Source organism: Phascolarctos cinereus, unplaced genomic scaffold (genome assembly GCF_003287225.1).
Source record: "Phascolarctos cinereus isolate Bilbo 61053 unplaced genomic scaffold, phaCin_HiC Scaffold_3;HRSCAF=262, whole genome shotgun sequence".
Taxonomy (NCBI): Eukaryota; Metazoa; Chordata; class Mammalia; order Diprotodontia; family Phascolarctidae; genus Phascolarctos; species Phascolarctos cinereus.
The window spans coordinates 33834680-33859525 of NW_027555736.1; the positions used below are offsets into that span (position 1 = coordinate 33834680).

The 24846-nt window shown below is 47.9% G+C and overlaps 1 protein-coding gene across 1 annotated transcript in view; it reads left to right on the forward strand.

Annotated features, from left to right (window-relative positions):
• Positions 1-24846, forward strand: part of PEAK1 (pseudopodium enriched atypical kinase 1) — a 278737-nt gene that overhangs the window by 245845 nt on the left and 8046 nt on the right. The window contains 1 exon segment of the mRNA XM_078150761.1: positions 9302-10047. Within this exon segment, the coding sequence (XP_078006887.1) occupies positions 9302-10047 (746 nt within the window).

Consider the following 24846-nt stretch of genomic DNA (forward strand, 5'->3'; position numbering starts at 1 on the left):
AAATTCCTAAGTGTGAGATCCGTTCCCCAGCAGAGAAAGGGTCGAAAGATATGGACAAGTAGTTTTCGAAGGAAGAAATCCAAGCTACTCAACATTGGTATGGAAAAAATGTTCTGAGTCCCTGATAATTAGAGAGATGCAAATTCAAGTGTCTTTGAGGCTCCACTTCACATTAATTCGACTGCAAAGACGACAAAAGAAGAAAATGACAAATAGTGGCTGAGCTGTGGGAGAATAGATACACTAGTGCATTGTTGGTGGAGCTGCCTGCTGGCCCAGCCTTTCTGGGAAGCAGTCTGAAATATGCCCCCAAAGTTACTAACGTGTGCGTGGCCTTTAACTAGCTACACCACCGCTACGCCTACATCCCAAACCAACCAAAGAAAGAGGAAAAGGACCTTGATGGACAGAAATATTTATAGCCACTGTTTTTGTGATAACCACAAGTTAGGAACTATGAAAATCTCCTTATATCGAGGAACGGCTAAGCAGATTGTGGCATAAGAACGTTACAGAATACTGTCACGCCACAAGAAATGGCGGCATGGACAGTTTCAGAGGAAACTGGTAAGACTTCTATGAGATGATGCAGAGCGAATGAACAGAACTAGGGAAATAATTTATGTGATGATGGTGACATGATGTAGAAGAAATAACTTTGAAAGCCTTTTGAACACCCTAATTCCAGAAGAATTAAGATGAAATGGGCCACCCCTTCCTGCCAGAGAGGAGACAAGCTTAAAACAGAGAGAGGGGCACACATTTAGGACATGGCCACTATAGGATGTCACTTTGCTAGGTTATATGGCTGCGTTTCCAGGGCTTTCTTTTTCCTATGACATGCCATTTTTATTTCAACATAATTTGTTACTTTGCAGCGATGTTCCTCTGAATTAAAAATCAGTCACTGAACTAGACTGCCAAAGAGGAATAGTGAAAGACCACTCATCGTCTTGCTACCAAAAATCACCTTGATGGGGTAGGTCTGCAATGATGTTACTGTTGTTAGGAAGGAACTTGGCATAGTTACTGGGGGAAATGTGTTAAATGCCCAGGGTTTAAAGAGGATGCCATTTGCATTTCTTAAAATCTCTATATTGCATATGCTGTATAATAAAATTAATTGTTTTTAAACGCACGTAGAAAAATTGGAAGCAAGGGCTGGTAACAGAAGAGGAATGCAGAAATACGATGCCATCTTGTAAGAATAGTATCCATAACATTAAAGTTCAAAATGAAATGAAGCTGGCAAAGAAGGTTAGGAATAACCAGAAGGGGAGGAACTTTTTTAAGCTGTCTTAGAGGAAAGAGGGGAAGCAGTGCCCCAGAAACATGGAAGTTCCCCTCTGCCTGGAATTCACCCATCAGCAGTACCATCAGTCTTTGGGCCTCCCCCTCTGCACTAGAAAGGACAGAACCGTATGTCCTAGAGGGACAGATAGTCAAGATAAGTTAGGAGGGACCGAGAATATGCCTAGCTCTTCCTGGGTCACATCACCAGACCCAGATCAATCCATCCTGGGGACTGAGAGACTGCCAGTGATCATTAAGGGATGGTAGGAGCAGGACTGGAGAAAAGCAAATGTTCCCCCAGAAGGAGGAGAAGAGCTAACATTTGCAAACTAAAGTCTAGGGAGCTTGATTCTTGCTAAAACCTATCATTCTAAGAACACTTGGTAAAATTGGAGAAAAGGAAACGGTGATCAGCCTCAGTGCAGTGGCCTCATCCAGAACAAGCCATTTCCTTTTGTGAGGAGGTTACTAACCTGATAAAGCTGGGGAAGGCAACAGTTCTAGTTGACCTAGATTTCAGTAAAATATTTGACAAGTCTTCATCTTGTTCTTTTAAGAAAAATGGAAGGATGTGAGCTAGACAGTGTATTGGGACAGCTTCCAAGCTGAATGAGAAGCCATTCATAGCTCGATATCAACTTGTGATGATGTCTCCAGTGGAATGCCAGGGATTTGTGGTTGGTGCTATGCTGTTTAATATTCTATCAGGCACAGATGGCACGCTTTTCGTATTTGCAAATAACAGGGCTGGAAGGGACACTTAGATTACCAAGTCAGGATTCAAAAATGTCTTTTTGAAAAAACTTGACAAAAAAGAAGTTCACCTGAAAAATCTCTCAAGGGTTGATTAGACTCTGGCAACCAGGAACAGTAGTGCATTCTCAGATTGCACCAGGAGAGGCAGGATGTTTGGGGCCATGGGGAAGGCAGACTCGCCTAGGTGCCACCTTTTAGGCAGCAGCCACAATTGTGAAGGTGCTTAAGATGATGCCATTTGTAGATGGGTTAAATGGAGTACACATGTTTAATCTGGAGAAGAGATCCTTTAGGAGCTTTGAGAAGCTGTCACATGAGAGCTAAAGGCAAATACCATTTTAGAATAGCATCTCATGTGTAAAAGTTAAGGAAGGATGATAGACGATTATAAACAACATCACCTCTTCAAACAGAAGCATTGGAGCGTGAGAGCAGTTTAAAGAAAGCTTGCTAAGAGACACAATTAGGAAAGATCATTCTGTGGTGACAAGCTTGAGACCATCCAAGACAGTAGAACCCCCCTGTCTGGGTTCTGTTCCTGGTCTGCGTGTGCTTCTGAAGAAAGTAGAGACAGCACTGAAGAGAACGAGGACAGGATACGTCGCTGGGTGAGACCAAGTGGACCAGAACCATGATGGAGGCAGCGCCACCAACTGCGAAGCTGTTGAGGGATTCACGATTCACGTGGTGTCTGAAGGAGAAGAAGATACCAAAGGCACAGAAAAACACTCAGCCTTCTTAGCACACACACAGAGAAAGGCAGCTAGGAGAACAGCAGCATCTACCAGCTTCTGTGCATGAAATTATTATGATAATTATCCACACACGCAGTAGCCACGTCCTTCCCGAGGCTATGAGATGGGAACAGGCAGGCTTTGACAAGTGATGTTCCATAATAAACCACATCTTCCACTATCAGAAGGTTGATGGATGTGCCTTGATCTGGTAGACCAAAACACCACTTTTAGGGTGATCTGAGCTTTTCTCCAACAAGATCAAAGGAGCTTGATTCTAGAACCAGCAGGGACATTAGAAAGGGCAGTTGAGTTTGACCCTCTCGTTTTATAGATGAAAAACTAAATCATGGAGTTGTTCAGTGCCACACAACTTAACAGAATTTGAACCCAACTCTGAGTCTAGTATGCTATGTTCACTCTGACAAAATACATGTGTCCCAAAGAGGGATCAAACCCACAACTTTGGCATTATCATTGACACACCCCAGCCACCTAAGATAACTGGCTCATCCATACATTCAGGTTATTCAAGATGTTTTTATCCAGTGAAGTTTCAAACAAGGAAATGTGGGCTCACCATAGGTGACTGACGCTACTGAGGAGGAGAGCCAGCAGGATGCCCAGGTTAGAAAAGTTACCTTATCACCGGTGAGCTCATCCAGTGTGGTGCTGCCCACGCAGGGTGCCAGGAAAGCGGATCAGTGTGCAGGCTGGACTGGAGACTTTCTGTCCTGTTCTCTCATAATCATTCAAGTGTTTGTTACCAAGCCGAGTGGGTCGCCCGTGCCCCTTCCTCTCTCCTTGTAGTTGGCCCAGAAAAGCCTGGAAGGCGAAGAAGGTTGAAGTGGTGTGCTATATAAACAGAACTTTGGCATCATCTCTTGATCCTAATTAGCTAGCATTCTCTGCTTGGGATGACAGAGGCTCCTCATGGGAGGAGCCCAAGGGAGACAGGCCTGTGTCTTAGCATGCGTGCGCGCACACACACGTACTTCTGATTTTCATTTTAACATTTCATGAGGTACCTTCTAGCATGTGTCTTAACTTCCTCGCTGGCACCTTATTTTGCCACTCTTCAGGCATTTGGCATGTAATATGATGCAGCATAAGATTATGCCTTTAATCTACTGTGGAATCCATCGGCTCCATGCAGGAAGTGCTTGGGTCCTTCTGTTCCTCGTGCTCGCATCCAGGAGCCTAGCACAGTGCACCACATACTATAGGGACTTAATAAGTGGGTTATTATCATCAGAGACCACTTCTCAGGGTGTAAACAACTTGATTTCCAAAAGTGATTACTTCCTTAATCTTAATTTCTTTTGTGTTAAAGTTCTCATAGGCTCAAAGAGCCTGGGTCATTCTTCACCCACCATACTCTGCAAGGGGTCCCATTTAAGCTCGTCTTTGGCCTCTTGGATCTTTCTTAACCCTCTTGGTTTCATCTGCTGCTCAGAGCTTTGCACAGGGATGTGGCTGAGAATGTAAGAGGGGAGGCACAAGGTGAGAGGGAGGGACAGTGACAAAGGAGCCCCTTCCATCTGAAATGATTCCTTTAAAAAAAACCATCATATAAAGACAAGATCTGCAGCACAATGTTGCCTTTCTCTTCAAAGAGACACAAAAATGGAGTGCACAAGGCCTTTTGAAAGCTGAGTTTTTGGGCTGGCCCAGAGGCATGAGAGGAATGTGTGGAGCTAAGAGTTTAAAATAAAAACAGCTCCAATGTGAAAGCTTTTAGAACGTTGATCCAGATGGTTGGAATTCAGTTGGAAGAATTTGCCTTTCTTAGGGGAAAACTTCTTGGAGACCTGGAGAACTCCCTGACCCAATTGCACGGGCTGCAGGCTTGAGAAGTAGTTTTATTTGGAGCGAAGCGAGCTGCTGGCTCCCACATCTCAGACTCTGGCAGAGTCCCGGCTCTGTTCCCAGGGGTCGCCCACCACTGCCTGAGAGGCGAGGAAGCTAGTGTTCACATCTGTCCTTGTTCCAGCCTGGTCCCTTTCACTACTCTGAGCAGCAGTGCTGACTCTTGGTCAGGAAGATTTCTGTTCAAGTTCGAGGGCCCCAAGCAGGCTGGCAAAAGTCTGTGGTCTTGCCTAACAGCCTGGGTGCATCTTGACCAGGGAATATCATAGCGTCTGAAACCAGAAGGGGCCTTAGCTGTGGATCCTCTTGTGTGGCGATTGTCTGCCTTTTTGTGTATAAAGACTCCCTTTTAAACATCAAAAACTCACCGATCTCCACATGATAATTATCCATTGATTGAGAAAATACGTAATGACACACACACACACAGAAAGGCTACTAAGAATCTGGTAACCCTTAAATGATTTTATATTCTAATGACAATCACAACAGCATCTTAAATGTGTTTGAAAAACGCCCAGGACTGATGGTGCCTGTGAGTCCTCGCGGGGGGCAAGGCCCTGGCTGGTGGATCACTTGGCTTGGGAGTTCTGAGGTGTCTGCACTAAATCTGGCTCCCGTGAGCCCCCGTGAGCGGAGGACCTCCAGGAGGAGGATCCCTAAGGAGGGGTGTGAACTGACCCAGGTTGGAAAAGCATCAGTTAAAGCTTCTGTGCTTCAGTATTGATACTGAGCCCGTGACTGGTCACTGCACAGCCAATCTGGGCACGAGCGGGAAAGCCAGGCTCAACGAAAGAGATGAAAAAGGAAGAATAGCAATAAATGGGAGAAACCTATTGTTTTATTCAGACTACAGAAGGCGTTTTGCTTTTTTATGGGTTCACAGATCCCTTGCAGTAACTCCAGTCCTCCAGAGGTCCATAGGTATTCCAGCAACCTCATTTTACCAATGAGGAAACTGAGGCAAAGACAGATGAAATGTCCCACCACAGCTCCCACAGATAGGAAGTAGCCGAGCCTGGATTCACACTCTATAGCCAGCCGCTTTCCCCGGTACCCCCCAGAGAAGATGACCGTTTTGTTTGTCTTTTTTTTTTTCAAGCAGTTGAGGTTAAGTAACTTGCCCAGGGTCACACAGCTAGTAAGTGACAAGTGTTTGTCTGAGGCCGGATTTGAACTCAGGTCCTCCTGACTTCAAGGCCTGTGCTCTATCCACTGTGCCACCTAGGTGGCTGTTTTGTTGGCATCCCTCCCATGTCCCAGGGGGTTGTTTTCTTTCTTTAGACTGGAGAGTGTTGATGTTTGGGAAGGAGTGGTGCTCTTCCTCTCCAGGCATAAATGGCTGTCGGAAAAGCCCTCACTCTAACTTTCTGGCAAACACCTTTTTTGGGATTACCAGGAATTCCTTAAAGCTATAAAATGTCGGATCTGGAAGGACCATGAAGGTCAAAGACAGGGAGCCCAGGGTCCCACAGTCGGGGTCAGAGTCAAGAAAAAGGCACAGGTCTCTTCTTTCACCTCCTTCAGTCAGCATCTCTGCTGCTCTTCACTCCCCTGCCTTTCCATCCTTAGAAGCCCAGAATCACTAGACATTAAGGAATGAAGAATGCTTTTGTCTCCCTGGACTTCTCTCATCTCTCAGAAGCCAAGAAAATGTAGAGGGCCTATGGTTCAGGTGGAAAGATCAGATCTTTCCTCTGTCAGGGTTGGGAGGGATCTAGCCACTCCAGGAAGTAGTATGGATGACTTTGTGAATGCCATCCACCCTCCTCCCCTTCCTAACTGCAGAGCTGCCCCAACACCCCTGGCCAAGCCTCGGGCCCTCCCAGCAAGGGTGGGAGAGAGTGGGACAAAACTGGATCTCTGACCATTTGTAAGAAACATTCCTCTGTATGAGTTCCTATTCAGTCAGCCATGATATGCTCCCTTATACAGCCCACACTGTTTTAATGACGGTTCACTTCCAGCCCTAAAGAATCATCTATAATAGAGCTCCCTATATTGTCAAAAAATATTGCTGCATTTCAGTGGAGGAATGGGAGATCTTTAGATTCCCTGTATATTGTAATCATTTACAAAGCCCTTCGAAGTGAACGTTTTGCGGTGAAATGGAATGTATTATTATAATTGCCAACAGAGTTTGTAAGTTGTGGTGGTTTTCTTTTTTCTTTTTCTTTTTTTTTTTAAACCCCTCATCACTTCTGTTTATTCTTTTGCTCCTTGGGAGCTATTCACTGAGTCTGTGTGACCATTAGGAGTAGCATTGTGTCTCCAGCTTGATTTCATGATGTCCATAGCAGCTCCTTTGCCCCCCACCCCCCACCCCAGCCCTAGCCCCAGCCAACGGATCTGAAAGCTGCTAGCAGAGGAGGGTCCATTGCTCCAGGCAGAAACCTGGGTCTGTGTGTGGGCCGTGTTCTAGTTGGGGTGGGTAGAAATGGACTGATAGCTTCCTGACTGAGAGAGATGAATGATCCTTATAGGGACTGATTCCAGTGTCTTGAAGTCATTTCTCAAAAATCATAATTTATTTACCCCAAAAGATAAAAGTGGTTTTCAGCACCCACTTGGAGCAGCGGTTTAGTGTGACTGCCACGTCATCGTGGAACATTGGAGTTGAATTCGGAGCCACTGTGATCCCTACCTCCTGATCACCCTCAACAGCCAGAGGGGCAGGAAGGCGGCACAGCGGGTAGAGCAGGCGGCCAAGGACTGGGAACACCGACTTTAGGGTCTTGGGCAGTCAGGTAACTTCTGTCTGCCTCAGTTCCTCAACTGCAAAATGGGGATGACGATGGCACCTACCTTGCAGAGTTGAGAGGATGAAATGTGATCATGTTTGCAAGGCAATCAGCCACAGTGCCTGGCCCACGATGTTCAGTCATTTCGGTCACATCTGCCACTTCATGACTCCATTTGGGGTTTTCTTGGCGGAGATACCAGAGTGGTTGGCCATTCCCTTCTCCAGCTCTTTGTTACAGATGAAGAAACTGAGGCAAACAGGGTTAAGTAACTTCTCCAGGGTTATACAGCTAGTGAGTGATTGAGGCCAGATTTGAACTCAGGTCTTCCTGACTCCAGGCCCTGCGCCCTATCTACTACACCCCCTAGCTGCCCCACGCCTGCCACGTGGTAGATGTTATATAAGTGCTTATTCCCTTCCCCAAAGGGGACTATAGACAATGCCATCACTTTTGGAGAAACAAATATGATAACATAGAAATCTCATAGCCGTAGGACCATAGCATTTAAAACCTTAGAGGTCATCGTTCCCACCTGAGCTCTCCCTTTACAGATGAGAGACCAAGTGACTTCCTTACATCACCCAGGTAGTCCAAAGCGTAAGTCCTACATAAATGCGGTACGGCCTCCTAGTCCGGTGCTCTCTCCACGGGAGGATCCGCCTCCTGCCAGATACATCAGGGTGTTTGGCATGCATATGTATGTACACACGGACTCTAGTGTTTGCAGTCCAGTTTTGTTACACACACGCACACACCTGTCTGCAGTGAAAGAGAGTGCTGGTGCATCCAGAACTTGGGAAGGTTTAACATTGCTAGCAAAACATTCTAAGTATTCAGGACCAGCTTTGAGGGGGTTGGAGGGCTTGGCATCTGGTTGCCCCAGTGACTGTCGTCTTCCTCCCGCCTTTCGTTCATTCTGGTCTGGTACAGGGTCCCAAACCTGAAGTGTCGACAGGGCTTAGCTCTGTCCACAGTCCTTTTCTTTTCGGCCCCAGTCCTGCCTGCGGATGCCTCACCTCCTCCTAGACAGCTCAGGGCATCGCCTTCACCGACACCTGCCCTTCCTTCTCTGCCTGGCATCATCAGTCATCCTGTCTCCTATTTGTAACATAGAAATTATCCTTGGACTCTCTTCCTGAACCTCTCCTAACCACTCATTTGGGAAGGTATCTCTTCCACTTCCAAAACCTGCCTCCAGTCCATCCCCCTCTCCCTATGCCCGCTGACTCCCACTGCTGCATTTGCGTTCAGGTTCAGTAACCTCCTTACAAATCTCCTTCATCCTCCACCTTCGGTCCATCCTTCTGATCGCCACTAGGGTTGTTGTATGCGGGAGGTGAGACTCTCTCCCTGACACATAAAGCCTTCTGTAGCCTCACACCAGTCTCCCCTCCTGGCCTTATCTCATATCGCTCCCATCCACACTCTGTGCTTTAGCCAGACTGGCCTAATGTCTACACCCTCATTCTAAACTGCTCTGTGCCTTGGAGGGCCCAAATGCCCTCCCTTCCCCTTTATGCCTGATGAATTCTTGTCCCAACCTTTAAATTGAGCACAGCTAAATTTTAGCAACCCCTTTAGATTACAAGCACCTGGATGTCAGGACTGCGTCTTCTCCAAATATTGTACTGAGCACATCCCTTCGCCTAGAAGAGGCGCTGAATACATCTTTGTGTTTGTCATCTCCTGCATCACAAAGCGAGTAAACGACTGGGATGTGACTGTTAGCGCATCCAGCTAGAGTTGGTCACCTAGAGTTCTTCCGCCTTGACCAGGTCCTTGTCTTCCCATATGAATGTGGAGTTCTGGCTTCCAGCTCCCAGGAGCCTTTCCCCCTTAGTTATGGAAGTGGCAGGGATGAGGCACCAGATTTTTAAAGCCATGTTTTGTGTTCTTCTCACACAGGGCAATCCAGAGCCACCATGATCCCCCCTAAGCACCCTCGACAGCCAAAGGGGGCCGTGGACGATGCCATTGCTTTTGGGGGAACCACAGAGCAAGAAGTAACCCGCCCTTCCCAAGCCACTCCACCCCCCCTACCAAAGAAGACGATCTTGAGGGCCAACACGGAGCCTCTTCCCAAAGATCTGCACAAGTCCCTGGAGAACAGTCTGTGTCTTCTGGCCAACCCCACCTATGACATGGAGGCCCACTGGGATGCCAGCAGTGGCGGCTCCTCCCTTAGCTATGAGCTCAAGGGCCTGGGGAATGAGTCCTGCGATTCGCTAGACAGGCCCCTGCCCAAGGACCGACGTGCCAGCGCCAGAGCCCACAGTGTCTCCAGCCTGACCACTCTGGGCACACGGGAGCGGTTCTGCACCAGCACCGAGTCCCTGACGGGGCGGCGGGCACTGCAGGGCAAGGTGGGCAAGAGCGCCCAGAAGCCGCAGAGAACGGCACTTTACCGAGGCATTGAGAACCGGGAAGAGGTGGTGGGGAAAATACGGAGTTTGCACAGTGACGCCCTGAAGAAGCTGGCTCTCAAATGTGAAGACCTCTTCATGGCTGGGCAGAAAGACCAGCTCCGTTTTGGGGTGGACAGCTGGTCAGACTTCCGGCTGACCAGCGACAGGCCGTGTTGTGAAGCCGGCGATGCCGTCTACTACCCGGCCTCCTATGCCAAAGACCCACTCAGTAGCTATGCTGTCAAGGTAAGAAGGCTGCAGAGTCTGGCTCGTAGGCCTGCCACGGGCCCCCGTTGGTGGAGGCCAAGTGAAAGTGTCCAGGCAGAGAAACCCTGCCTGGCTTATGACATGTGCACCCCAAGAAGTGTTGTTCACATGTCTCCGGGTGTCATACGAGTTCAGTGACCAGGCTCATAGAGCCTTGCTACAGGCTTACACCCCCCCCCCATGTAAGAATAGCAGCAGTTGGGGCAACTAGGTGGTGCAGCGGTTAGAGCACCGGCCCTGAAATCAGGAGGACCTGAGTTCAAATCCAGCCTCAGACAAACCACTTGACACTTACTAGTTGTGTGACCTTGGGCAAGTCACTTAACCCTGATTGCCTCGTCAAAAAAGAATAACAGCAGCTGGTGTTAGTAGATTGCTTTGAGGTGTGCAGAGCACTTTTATTTCATTGGCTCCTCACAATAACTTGGAGATAGGTGCTCTGATTGTGCCCATTTTGCAAATGAGACCAATGGTCGCACAACTAGGAAGTTTCTGAGGCAGGATTTGACCTCATCTCCACAAAGCCAACTCATGGGCTCTCTTCTCCATGACACGGTGATTAAACAGTTGAGTATTTGTTACGTATCTGTGATACGCCAGTCACTGTGCAGGGCACTATGGATACAACGAGCTTGCGTTCTAGGAGCAAGAAAACAAACGCATGGATATAAATGAACAAGCACAAGTATAGACAAAATAATGAAATGCAGGGAGGTTTGCGAGGGAGCTGGCAGCGGCTGGGCAGGACAGGTTTCATGCAGAAGGTGGCACTTGAGCTGTTTGAAGTGGAGGTGAGGAGGGAGGGCACTCCAGGCATGGGGCACAGCCAGGGCAAAGGCCTAGAGACAGGAAATGGAAGGTCGTGTGGGGGCAAAATATTTACCTTAAAGGCATAGGAAGCCACAGGGGTTGATTGATAGGGGAGTCACATGGTCAGATCTATTTTAGTAAAATTACTTGGGAGGCTGTATCGTAGGAAGCGCTGTAACAAGAGATGAGGCGAGTGGGCCGCTGGATCTAGATAAGAGGTGCTGAGGCCCCGAACAAGGCCGTGGGCCGTGTGAGTGGGGAGACAGGGCTGGGTGCAAGAGATGTAGGAAAGGAAGGAAGAGCAGCTTCAGCCCTCGAACTCTTGGGCGTTGCTGGGGAGAGGGAGGAGGGGGAACCTGCCGGGGTGATGCCCCAGGAGACGGATGGGCGTGCTTTCCACAATGAGAAGGAGCGGGAGCATCTGCGGAGGGAGGAGGGTTAAACCCAGACAGAGAATTTGGAGGGAAAAGGGAGCCTAGAATTTAACCTTGGAGAATACCCCTGGTGAGAGAGTGTGATGGCTGACAAGCCAGCAGTCTTCAAGAGCCATGAGACCAGTCAATAAGAGTCAGACAAGGTGAGGATAATGTTACCGAAGCCCAGAGAACGTCGGTCATGAGTGTCCAGGAGGGTGAGGACTGAGCAGAACAGTCCCATTGGTGCCTTTGGAGAGAACAGTTTCACTTGGGGGGAGGTCAGAACAAAGCCTGATTACGAGGGGCCAAGGAGTGAATGAGAGCAAGGAAAAGGAGGCAGCAAGTGTAGACACAGTTTTCAGGGCATTTGCCTGAGAGAGGGAGAAGAGACATAGGACTTTTTAATGATGGGGAGACTCGGATGTGTTTGAAGGCAGCCGGTTGACAGAGGACGCAGTCTGCCGGAGAAGCCGAGCAGGCATGGGGCCCGTGGTTCATCTTTCTCTTTAGTCAGTTTTTGCTCTGCTCTTCTTTTTCAGAGAAAGAAACTGAGTCAGTTGGCAGAAAAGACATGTCTTACCGTTGCTAAATTCTGTACCCAGCATGCCACACCATCAGTCCACAGCTTATTGATACAATTCAGGATATGTGGAAGTGGCAGGTGACGGTGGCCTGGTAGCTTAGCTTCCTTAATGTTCTATCCACGTGCTGAGCTGAGATCTGAGAGCCCTGAGTCCTAGTGCTGGCTTCATTCCTAACTGGCAGGCTGACTTGGAATGAGTACCTTCACTTCTCTGGGCCTTACTTTGTTTGCCTGTCAAATGAGTACGTGATTCAGTTCAGTGCATTCAGTAAGCACGTATGAAGTGCCTACGACGTGCCAGACACTGTGCTAAGCTTCTGGTATGATGCTGACGACTGCCCCTCTTCCCTGACAGACTTAGAGGCAGGGGGGTATCACGGACAGAGACCTCGACTTGGAACCAGACCTGGATTCAAGTCGAGTCTCTGCCACTTCCAGAATATGTCGTTTGAGGCAGTTCACTTGGCCACATCCTCAGCTTTGCCGTCTACAAAAATGGAGCTAGTGCTGCTTGCTCTGCCAGCCTCATTGGGTGGTTATGGGGATTAAATAATACACTGAAAAGTTCACTGAAAATTATTAGCACTGACCGTGTAAATCAGGAACGCCGTTATCATGTGAAAGGGCGTCAGAAACTCTCAAGTCAGTGTGTGATTCATCATGGCGGGGTGCCCCGTCCCTCTCGCCGGCCCCAGGCTCATGCTGTCTCTTCTTTCTTCCGAGTCCCCAAAGAAGATCTGCTCAGTGTGTGCTGCAGGGCCTCACTCCTGTTCTGAGTCTCACACTCAAGTACCCAGATGCTGCCTTTCAGTCTAGATGACGTGACTTTTTTTTTAAAAGATGCATATTTTAAATACCAGAACATTCTGCTGTATGTGATCCACCAGCATTCCCACTCCAAAGCCTTATTACAGCATAGGGGGTGACCCTAGGTTCTTGGAGGTCACATGCGTGGAATGCAAGCTTTGGGGAGCCCACCAGGCAGGAGAGGACCAGCCTCCCTAAGGGCAGAGAGAGGTCAGCTGCCAAGGGATGGATTTGTTGGCCACAAGAGCTCATCAGATGGTTCCCTAATGCATGATGGGTCCTGTCATGGCGGTGGGGAGTGGAGGGGGATCAGAGGGAGGGGCAAGGGGAAGCGGCATAATGCAAGACTTTTCCAATCCCATCATCCCTTTTCATTAATTCTGTTCCTTAGCTCCAGATTGATTAACATAGCTAGCTGATGGTTACATCTGAATCGGGTGTGGAAAGGACATCTGCTATGCCAAGAACCTTTAACATGTGCTGTGAATAATAACATTACCTGTCAAGGTAGTGCACATGTTGGTACCGAGTCTCTTAGCTTCATTCTCTGCAATTCTCACACTTAGACATTTTTGTAATCGAGTGATAACATGAAATGTTGGAGTCAGAAAGGGCCTCAGAGGATCTAATCTGATCCCTGCCCCCTCTTCCTTCTATAGATGAGGGAAGGTACCCAGGAGGTAAAGGCAACGGCATGGCCAGTTAGCGTCAGACCCAAGACTTGTGCCTTGGTCTACGGACTCCCAGGCCTCTGGATTTTCTGTTATACCATGTGCTTTCATGGTGAAATGAGACAAGTGTTTGTAAAACACTTTGAAAACCTTAAAGCCCCATAGAAATACCAGTTATTATTTAACACACACATTAAGCCAAAAAGCAGACTGCAGAGAGAGGCTGCTTCTCTGTGGGTAATGGAACATATTGCTAGGAGGAAGCATTTTAAGGTAATGTTGACATCGAAAAGCTGCCCCATCGATGCACAGAGTAACGACGGCCATCCATCCCACACCTTTCCTGTTACAAGATCACAAATGGAATATGGGAACCTATTTCAAGGAGGGTCCTCGAACTATCTGTTCTCTCAAAACAATTGAGAAATAGGGCTTGGATAACATTATGTATTATTGCCCGGCAGTCTTGTCTCATTACCAAATCAATGGTCTGGTATTGATTTTTTACTTGTAATGATGCAAAAGTAATCTACAAAGAACAGGTGGCAAGTTGTTATAGAATGTGAGTTACCAGCAGGTTTGGGGAAGGATGTGTTACTTAAATGCTTAATGTAAGTCTCTTTGATGACGGTGCCTCTGGGCCTTTCCAGAAATGCAGGATGAATTACACAACTCTGGAAAAATATTAGAAAGGTAGCATTGCCTAGTGTGATAGAAGGATGGCCTTGGGAGGCAGGGATACTTAGGTTCACATCCCGCCCTTAGTATTTACTGACAGTGTGACCATAGGCAAGTCCCTATGACTGTTAAGTCACAGATGTGTGGCAATCTGCACTGGTGGAAGGAATTCCTGCACTGACAGTCACAGGTCCTGCGGAAGCAAAGGAACATTGAAAGTAGCAAAAGGAGCCCTGAAGGACAGAAAAGACTAGCGACTGGTCAACTCATCCGTGCTGTTGTCGTCCTTCTCTTTTTCAACAGGGGCTTTCATGCTGGTGATAAGATGGGCCCTAGCTCATGTTTACTCTTGGTAGTTTGCGGGATTACAAAGGATCATGTGCTTTCCTCACAACAGCCTATGAACCAGAGCAAGAATCATTTACCCATTTTACTGATAAACTGGGATCCAAGAACAAAAGTCACTTCCTCCATGTCCAAGAGGAAGAGGCGGCCAGGCCGGATGGGATTCCAGCTCATGCGCCTCCCTTCTGGGAGTGTCACAGCTGCCCAGCAGACAGGACTTTGACTCAGAGGATCAGCAACCCTCCAAGTGTCATCCAGACATGTCGTAACCTTATTTATGACCGGAGGGTATTTCCCATAAAACATAGCAGCTGAGCGCTGAGAACTTTGCTCACAGGCCTAAGCTGCTCAGAGAAATAAATGCCTTTTCGGAGAAGGGATTGTGCGCCCGGACATTTAGGTCTTCCGTTTCAGGCTTTAGGTTTAACATGGATTTTGATTATTTCAGGGGCAGTGTTCACCTTCACAGCATTACCCTACCCCATGGTGCTTTAAGATAGTCATGACCACACTCCCCTCACAGCCAGGGAGCAGAACGCAAGCTCCTTGAGGGCAACCCCTGCCCCACTTTTGTCTCTGTGCCCCAGGGCCTGGCACATAGGAAGCGCTTCACGCACTTCTCTGCCATAGTTGGACATTATGTAGAATTTGTCATTCACACTTGTTATTAGAACCAGGGTGCTTTTACATAGTTCCACCTCCTTGTTCTACAGATGAGGGCACCCACACCTAGAAAGGTTAAATGACTTGCCTAGAGTCCCGTGGGTCATCAACAGCAGAGCCCAGGTCAAGCCAGGGGCATCTGGCTCCAGAGCTGGTATTCCTTCTCCTAGACTATGACATCCATTTCAGAGTTTTTCTTCCTCACGATGTCAAGGAAGAAAAAGTTATGTGTTTGAAGTCTTGAGTGAAAGCTACAAAATATTGACAATTTCAAAGAATCATAAATATTTTAAGTTGCCAGAAAATCTGAACATTATCCCCATCCAGTCTCCTTACTCCCAAATCAAGTGTTCTTTCCACTAAATTCTTCTGGTCTCCCAACAGCAGCCAATTGAGTTTTAAGTTCCTAGCGAACTGATTCTGTCTAAATGTTGAAAGGACAGGTTGCCTTAAGGACCATCTCTGTGGCAGAACAACATTAGCCATGGTGTGTCTGAATTGTTGGGGGATGGGCTGTTTTCATATTAATGGGCATAACCACGATGTGGCAAAGGTTTTTACTGTCTTCCATCTTATGCTTGTGAAATTGACCTTTTTGAACCCGAGCATAAAACTTTACATCACACTGGATTTAGAGCCATATTCTAGCCTAGCCTTTGAGGTTTGAGGGGACCCAAACTCTGTCATCAAACATGTTACTACCCTTCCCATCTTGGTGTCTTCTGCTGTCAGAGTGGCTGAGCCATCTATGTATTTATCCAAGTCATTTGTCAAGGTCACAGTCATGGACCACTCCACTGAAAACCTCTTTCCAAGTTGATAAGGAGCTGTTAAGAATGACTTCTTTGTGAGTCCAGCCATTCTGCCAACTCCAGAGCTGTCTTAACTGACATTCACAGAGCCTTTTATGAAGAGTAGATGGTGATGAGTCCATCACTGGGTCACCTGGTTGATTGGGTGATGCGTGAATCAGGCTGGAAAGTGCCGTGGGTTCCAGACGGAGCTTGTATTCCTCTAGTGAGAAAGGGATTTAAGCTTATTCACTGATGTTAAATGGAGTAGATCAAAATAGATCAGACATTTGAACAGCAAGAGAAGTATTAAAACGGCCTGCATAAGTCTTTCTACCACTTTGGGCCTCAGTTTCTGTACCTGTCAAATAAAGGGATTGAACTGGGTAACCTGTCATGTTCAGCCTTTCTCTTCCAGCACTGAATTATGTGGATCTGGGATCGGTTCTTTCGTATTGTGGCTACTGATCTCTTTTCACTTGTTACATGTATGTGTGTATGCATGCTCATGAGTCCATACCAGATACAGTGCTGTGAATATTTCACGTAAAATCGACCCCTGGCCATCCCCAGACGACCAGATTGCTTTAACGTGCTTCTCATTTAAGCTAACAAATAGACCTTTAGCTGGAGGAACAGTAAAACCAAGACGCAACATCTGCAGACTCCAAAATGGCGTCCACTGCCCAGTCTACACAAGTCATTCCCATTGGCGAGGTGCTGTCTAGTCCTGGGATCCCCGGCCAAAGCTTGAAGAGACTGTAGATCATCTAGCTTAACCCCCTCATTGTACAGATGAGATCACCGAGGCCTCCCATGTGTAAATGCCTTATCCAAGGTCACACCGTGTGTAAACATCAGGTCCAGGGTTTGAAACAAAGGCTCCGACTCTGTGGTCCAATTCATAGACCACGCCCCTCTGAACCAGTACTTGTGGTAAGAGCAGGCCTTTCCCCAGGCGAGGACCTGAGAAACTCAGTACACTCCCACAGCTGGCCTGGCCAAGGGCCTGCCAGGAAATCTGACCACAATAACTTCAAGGGGAACACAACAAATCCAAACCGACGACAACACGACTAATAAAATCGGTCAGCTAATTGCTGTTCTCACAGTCTAAAGGCCAGACGGCGCCGCCAACTCTCACCTCAGCCGCGTCCCGCTGAGTCCTTTAGAGGCGAGGTTCTGGACAGACAGATGGGCCTGTTATCACAGGAGAATGACTTGTCGGCTTTGAGCCCTCCCAGATGCCCGGCTCTGGGTCTGGCATAGTCCGGGTGACCTGTGGAGGCCAGCATCTTCTCTAGCTGGGTGGGCTGCGGAGACCCGGCCTCCCTTATCCCAGAGGATGCTGACAAAGCAAGACAGCAACTGAAAAAAACCGCTGTGACTGGCTGGAACTTTGAGCTAGTTCAGACCATAGGCACGGGTAATTAATCATTGGCTTACTGACAGGGAAGGAACTGAAGGTTCCAGTGTCTTAATTTAACATAAAAACTCTCCACACTGAAATCACCAACAATGATGAGTCAGCAGAACTTCCCTGCTCTCCCACCCCGAATGGCGCGTGTATTCTAAGCCTTGGCACTCAGGAGCCGCCTCCTTTGAGGGCCGAATGCGTTCCAGGCTCACACCTTGAGTGCACTTGACAGGAAGACCTTCTAGCTACCCCACATCGGTGTCGTCCTGTGGTGCGGATGATAACGTAAAAGCAGAGGCCTCCGGGAAGCAGAAGGATGCGTCACCTTTCACTTTGTGCAAGGTCGTATATAGGCTTTGCTGCCAAGGGACGTCAAATAAAGCAAGTTCTAATCTTGACCTTTGGCAGGTTCTAGAACCACTTTGTCCCTTGGTTTTCCCAGTCTGCACAACGGAGGTGAAAATTCCCCTTACACTCAAACATCCTGCCATTTCAACTTAAGAATGTAGGAGTTTCTTTTAAGTTCCAATATATAATGTAGAGAGAATCCTAAAGATATAGGATACACACAAAATGAAATGTCAAAGTTCTATATAGTTACAGTCCTAAATTTCTCTTGTAGGCTGTGGGATGGATTTCTTGAGAATGGATATTTTTATGACAATTGAAGCTCTAAAGTATGTGTCCCTCCCCAAACCTCCTAGCACATCCTCACTGCACAGAATGCTTCATGATTCCAGGGGTGCCATTGTATAGATCAAACATTAATCCGTTCTTCCTGTAGTCACAGTAATACCAAGTGTCTGTCTCCTGGGCTCATGGCATCACGGAATGGTAGAGATGGAAGGGACTGCCGAGGTCTTCAAGGCCAAGCTCCCTTGGCTCCTAGCCTCTTGTTTTTTAGCGAAGATGTTGTATATGGGACTGGCCAAGGTTATGCCGCAGATTCCGTGACAGAGCTACGATTCAAATCCCATTTTCTGTTTGCTGGTCTAATTCTCTTTCTTCAGTGCCATGATTTTCTATCTCAATTTCCTTCCCTCATCCAAATGATCCATAATATGCTATATTATCCCAATTTTTACATTAAAGTATGTGCTCTGATCTATCTCTTTGTAAATTTAGGTCTGTAAGCTCCTATGTACCATGCCTGCAATTTCCCTAAATCATAGGATCATCGAATTGAGAGCCAAAAGGGCCTATTGATGGAAATGTTTTACATAATTGCATATGTATAACCTATATCTAACTGCTTACCATCTCAGGGAGGGAGGGAGGGATAGAATTTGGAACTCAAAACTTTAAATAAAAATGTTTAAAAAAATTTTTAAACCAACAAACAAAAGGGCCTATTGAGAGGAATCTGAGACCCAGAGAAGAGAGGTGACTTGCCTGAAGTCACCCAGTAGAAGGATGTGGGAGGCCAAAACTCTTGGCACATTCCAGCAAGTCACAGACGCAGCGTTGATGGAGCCCTCATTGTGGGCTGGAGCACCATGCCAGGCTCTGAGGAGGGCCCCAGCCAGTGACCACAAGGTGCCCCCGGGGCTGGGGACGACTCCAGATACCCTGAGGAGGTGGGGTTGTCGTCACTTTGGGGGCTGCAGGTTTTCCTTGGACGCCGTCTCTCATCTGTGGCTGCACTTTTGTGTAATTCAGCAGACTAGCCTGGCGGTGCAGGATCGTGGTCTGCAAAGGCTCTCGGTGAAGGCTCACGGAGGCCTCTCAAAAGGCACAGGCTGAGGCAGAAATGAGATGCCCTTCCAGCAACGTGGGAATCAGCTGATGGCCTTCTTAGCTGGTGGGTCCCATCCTGGGAAAATAGAAGCTAATGCAGAACGTTTTTGCAGAGTCACAGCATCTCACAGTTCTCACCAGTGGAAAAGAATGGTGAAAAGCCGTGTATGCAGCATGGGGCTAGCTCAGTCTGGAGGGGAGGCCAGGGCCCCATCAGCCGAGAGCAGAGACTCTTAGGGTCTGGCTCGAGTTTTAGTAGGAAGAGAAGGGGAAGCATGTCATTCAGCCCTCTTACTCACCACCATCAGCATGCTTTTCTCTTTCACGCTCTGAACTGAACTCCCTTCAGGTTCTTAAAGACTGATCAGGTGTTCCACTGCCCTGAGGTCCCTTTACGTGTGGCCTGTGGCCAAACATCCCCTCTGGCTGTCATCCTGGCTTGCCAAACGACCTCCTTCTGGGCCCATTCCTTCCTGGGTTCTGTGTGGGCAGCACGGAGGGCGTGGTCTGCCCCAGTGGGGCAGTGCTCACAGCATAGGAGAGATGAGGCTGGATTTGGAGTCAAATGTTCAGCTCTGACACTAACCAGCTGTGCCCTCCATCCTGAGCAAGTCACTGACTCCCAAGACGTGTCAGAAAAAGTGCTTGGTAAATCTGAAAGGCTGTAGGTGAGGGAGCTCTTGCACTGCTTCATTCTCACTGTGCCTTTGGGCAACTCATAGGACTTCACAGAGTATGAATCGACTCTCTGCTGTTCGTGCTAATCTTGGCCTAACAGTTAACACCAAGAAAACAGAGGTTCTCCACAGCCAGCAGCCCACCACCCATACTTGGAACCATGGGTTACAGGAGGAGTTTTGAATGTTGTGGGTAAGTTCACTTACCCTGGCAGTGTACTTTTCCAGGGATGTCCACATAAATGATGAGGTGGCCAGAGCTGGCTCAGTGTTTGGGAGGCTCTGAAGGAAAGTGTGAGAAAGAAGAGGTATTGGTCTGCCTACCAAACTGAGGGTCTACAGAGCCATTGTGCTGACCTCATTGTTGTATGCCTTTGAAATCTGGACAGTCTACCAGCTCCATGCCAGGAAACTGAATCGCTTCCATTTGAATTGTCTTAGTAAGATTCTGAAGATCCTCTGGCAGGATAAGATACCAGACACTGAGGTCCTTTCTCGGGCTGAACTGCCAAGCTTTCAAACTCTACTGCATGAAGTGCAGCTGATGAACGAGGCACATCGTTCAAACGCCAGATGTGCGTTTGCCTGAAAGACTGTTTTACAGAGAATTCGTGCAAGGCAAGCACTCGTGCAGAGGTCAGCAGAAGTGATACAAGGACACTCAAGCTCTCTCTAAGAACTTTGGAGGGGACACTGGCACAAGACAGATGGAGCGTCCAAATCGAAGAAGTCGCTGTGAGCAAAGCAGAATTATAGTAGCTAAAAAAACATGAGATGCACATGTGGAGAGGCATCTCCACTCCAAATGTTCACATGGACTACCTGTGCCCGACCTGTGGTGGAGCCTTCCAAGTTCGTGTGGGTCTGGTTAGCCACAGTTAGACCCACACAGTGATGTCATTTGGGCCCTCTCCCAGCACCAAGGACAGCAGCCAGCCAAGGACTTCACAGTTGTAGACTCACACATACATAGACGTGCAGTGACACTCACACCTTTAAAAATCTCAGTGTGTAAGCTTGGGCTGTTCTTATAAAAATCAGCAACTTCAGTTTGCCTGGAAGGCGGGCAGAGCGGCTGCCATGAGCCGCACAGAAATGAGGCCTGCACCAAAATGAACAGTATTCATTAAATGAGAGATCGTGAAAACCTTCCTCCTCTACCCAGTTGGGCTTCTAATTTTATTTATGGTACAGCATATCCTTTACTGAGAATAGGTTTTATATTTTGCTAAACTGCATTCGTGAAGATTGCAGGAAAATGCAATTGGACCTTGATCCCATCAGGTTCTTTTCTCTGTTTCCTGACCAGAGGTTTGCCATGCTGAGCTCTCCCCTTAGGCATTTGAGTATCAGGCTTTTTTCTAGAATCTTGAAGCAGTAGCATCTTAAAGAAGAAAGGGTCTGAAAAGCCATCAGACTCTCATCTGAAAGCCAGAGTGACTAGGATTCTCCCCCTCCTCCTCCTCCTCCTGTTTGCTGAGTGCCCAGTTTTTCTTGACATCCAGCCACCCAGAGGGCATGTGTTGGTACTTGTGGGTCAGCCAACCACCCGACTGCCTCTTTCCGTGGAAGTGAGCCTCAGAGGGAGCACGGGGGTCCTTAGGACCCGTGAGCCTGGAGTCTGCCCAGAGCAGGCACCTCAGGGACTCCTCAGCATCCTAGGTTTACTTTGCATGCTGTTCTCAGGTCCTTCTTGCCTGTGCAGGGAGGGCCATTAGGACCCTCTCTGACATGGAGAAATGGAGCTCAGTGGATATGGTTCTGCTCTGGCAGGTACATGGACAGGACACCCCACACCACTGTGCCGGTTTTGTAGCTCCCTCTAGTGTTTTGACAGCTAAGTTGGTTTCTCTTCCCACTCAAGAAGTGGCCAATATGGAATCTGCTCAGACTCAAAGCAGTTTTTTAACTATTTCCCAGACTTCTTTAAAAAAAAAAAACAAAAGATACCAGAGAGAAAGGAGGGGGGTCATTTACTCACACATTACAAAAGGAACAGTCATGTAGTATGACATGGAGCCTTTGAAGTTCATGGTTTGTTCCTACTTCAAAATGACAAGAAAGTCAGCAGGCCGTACAAATACAGTTCCTGACTGTCAAGGAACCTTCAGGATTACCCTGAAACAACCCCAGTGACTATTGTCTGAGCCCCACCCCTGTGCTGAAGAAGGTACTCAAAGGCTTTTCAAAGGAATGGAAAATGAAAGGGCTGAATTTAGGAGGTTCAAGAAGTGAATTCATTTCCTAAATGGAATAAAACACTGGATGGGAGAAAGAACACAGGGAAGAACATTGTCTGTTGGTCCTAGAGACAGTACTTTGCTTTCTCAAATAACTCTTTGGGGCTAGAAATTTATCATCGGGAGACAGGTCATTTAGGTTTTCAAAAACTAAAACAGTCAAGTTATTAATACTTGAAAAAGATCTACTGTGTAGTGCATAGAACATTATTTCTTAGAATTTAATACTCCTATCTAAATTAACATCATAGTGGGCTCCATAATAGAGATTTATGAGATACCCATCATATGAGAAATCCGATTATGGAAATCTCCATAGGTCTGTGTGCTTAATTGTGACTGTTTTGATGGGTCTAAACCAATTAGGAGCCCTGGTATTTTTCCCGTTTCTTGGCCCAGAATTCTCCTTGTTCCATTTACCCTTAAAATCAGTGACCCATTGGTCTTCTTCTAAATGTTGCAGGATGGAGAGATTAGAAAACGCTGCCCTGCTCATTGTGGCCGTCTGTGTGTGGGCCGTTCCTCTCCTCAGCACGGCCAGACGACTGACCAGTTTGTCATTCTTTCTTTGTAAGTCATTTTGAGAGTTCAGCTGCAGTTGATCTGAGAAGTTAAGCATAAGTTCAGGTGGGAGGAGCCATCTTTTTATCATCCACTCAAGCCCAAAGGTTCAAAGAAAAAAGTGATCACAATGAGAATGGCTTCCCCTGTTTGCAGGGGTAAACAAAGCTGCAGGCATCCCAGTGAAACTTGGCTTGATGAGAGTTTTTGCCAGCTTGGTAAGACTTAATCAGCCATCTCCCCGTAACCTTCAGCTGGCAGATTCTCATTCCATCTGGCATTCTGACAGCCACGCAGGGATCTCTGCCAGCACATTGACTGAATGGTCAGGACATGGTGTCCGTGGGAAGATGGAGGTCGTGGGCAATGACCACCCTCTTCTGCCTCTAGTCAGACCCACACGGCAGCAGAGCCCGATGGAGCGTCTAACTGCCCAGGAATTGGTCACACAGGGGGAAAATCTCACTAGAATCCTCAGGACATTTTCTTCCTAATTTTCTTTGTTATAAAAGTATGCAGATGTCTGATGTTCTCACCATCACCAGACCTGAGCGAGGAGGGACCTGGAAGGCATCAAGTTCATTCCTACCAAGAAGAACTCCCCTTTCCCCAGGGGAGCCAAACTGAACTAGAAATGGGGCCCCCAAATCCTGCGTGACGGCCCCTGTGGGCCAGGTGGCGACGCAGAAAAGCACACGCCAACATCACCTGTGTAGTTGTGCAGTTACTGTTTAATCTCGTTCTCAGGCACTAGATCGCATGCACGTGTGCACACGCGTGTCTGTGCTTTGAAAATTACAGCACAGTCTACATGTGAGTAGGACCCTTTGCTCTGTAGGTGCAGTATCTGAGAGTGAGGATTGGAGGGTGCACCCCACCTTGTCAAGGTTAACTTTCCTTAAGTTATGCATTGTCCTAAGGACAAGGTAGTAAACCAGGGACACAGAGGAGTGGAATCCGTGAGTATTCACTCCATCATTCTGTCAGGCAAAATGAGAATGGGGAGGCCACGCTAGGTGGCCGAGGCTCCGTGCCTGGACTCTTGCTGCTGAATACCCACGTGACTTTGGACGAGTCACTCCCCTTTCTGGGTCTGTTTCCTCATCTGTGATGTGTGGGGTCTGGATGGGAGGGTCCCCAAGTCTGCTTCCAGTTCAGGCCTGAATTAACGACCCAGTCATGCTGTTTCCTATCTGTGTGACTTCAGGCTGGTCCTTTTCCCTCAGAAGCCCCTAACAGGTCTAGCGCCCTTTGGACGAGTCGCTTCAGCTGACGGTGTTGGTCTGAGCGTGCCGTGGCCCATGGAAGGCTGAATCATCACAAAATGATGGCTGTGGAGGAACTAAAAGATCTTGTGCCACACCTGAGGAATACGTTAAGCAGCGTCATACGGAAATGACTTAAGGCCAGGTTGATGAGCACACAGCCGCAGCAGGGCAGCCGGCCCAGCCACGCTGCAGGAGTCATCATCTGTGGAAGAGGCTCCTGCCAGGGCAGAGGGAGATGGGGGAGTTCATAGCAACCAAAGGACCGAATGAGAAACAGTCCCTGCCTTCAGGAGGTCTGGACCACCCCCACAATAGAGGCTAGCTCTGAGAGGGTGATTCCTAAAGAGTCCCAACACCTTCCACGGAAACTACAGCACTTACTGGCCTCCTGGGCAGGAGGCAGTCGAGGCCAGCAAGGAAGGTGGAGCCTCTCGAGGCCCAGTGACCTAGCGAGTAGGGGTCAGAGTGAAGCCTGCACCCCAGAGCTCCTGACTCCACCCCTGGCCCTGCCACCTCTGCAGTTAGCCCGAGTGAACTGCTGTCGGATGGTGTCTTTGTTTCTATATTCCTGTGGCCCTATAGCTGGTACTGAGGCACTTGGCAGCTTATATACATAAATATGTATAATACCCTAAATGAGAGAGATGCTTCTCTCCCTGGAGACTCCCTGGGCTTGGTCATCTCTGAGAAAATATGCATTTGAATGAAAATCAGAGGGTGAGACTCCTCAGAACTGGGGTCCGTTTGCCTCCTCCTAAGAAAATGATGCATTTTCTCTTTTTAAATAACATTGACTAGAAAGTGCATCGGGTAAATGTGCTTCTTTTCTGTGTGACTGTGATAAACAGGCAATGTAAACACTGCTGGGTGTGTTGCTGGGAAGACTTTGATGTTTATGAAATAGGCCGGCCCCCTCAGGCTGAGGAGGAGAGATTGGAAAGAATGGATTCACCCATGAAGGCTGATGTCTGGCTTTTAGTCACTGGGGTAGAGAACTTAATCTCCCATTATTGGCCTTATTAGCAAAAGGCCAGGATGCTGATAAAGTCTGTTCATTGTTCAGATTGTTTTCCAGGGGTGGGGGGGAGCCGTTTTGCGCCTGTGAGCAAGACCT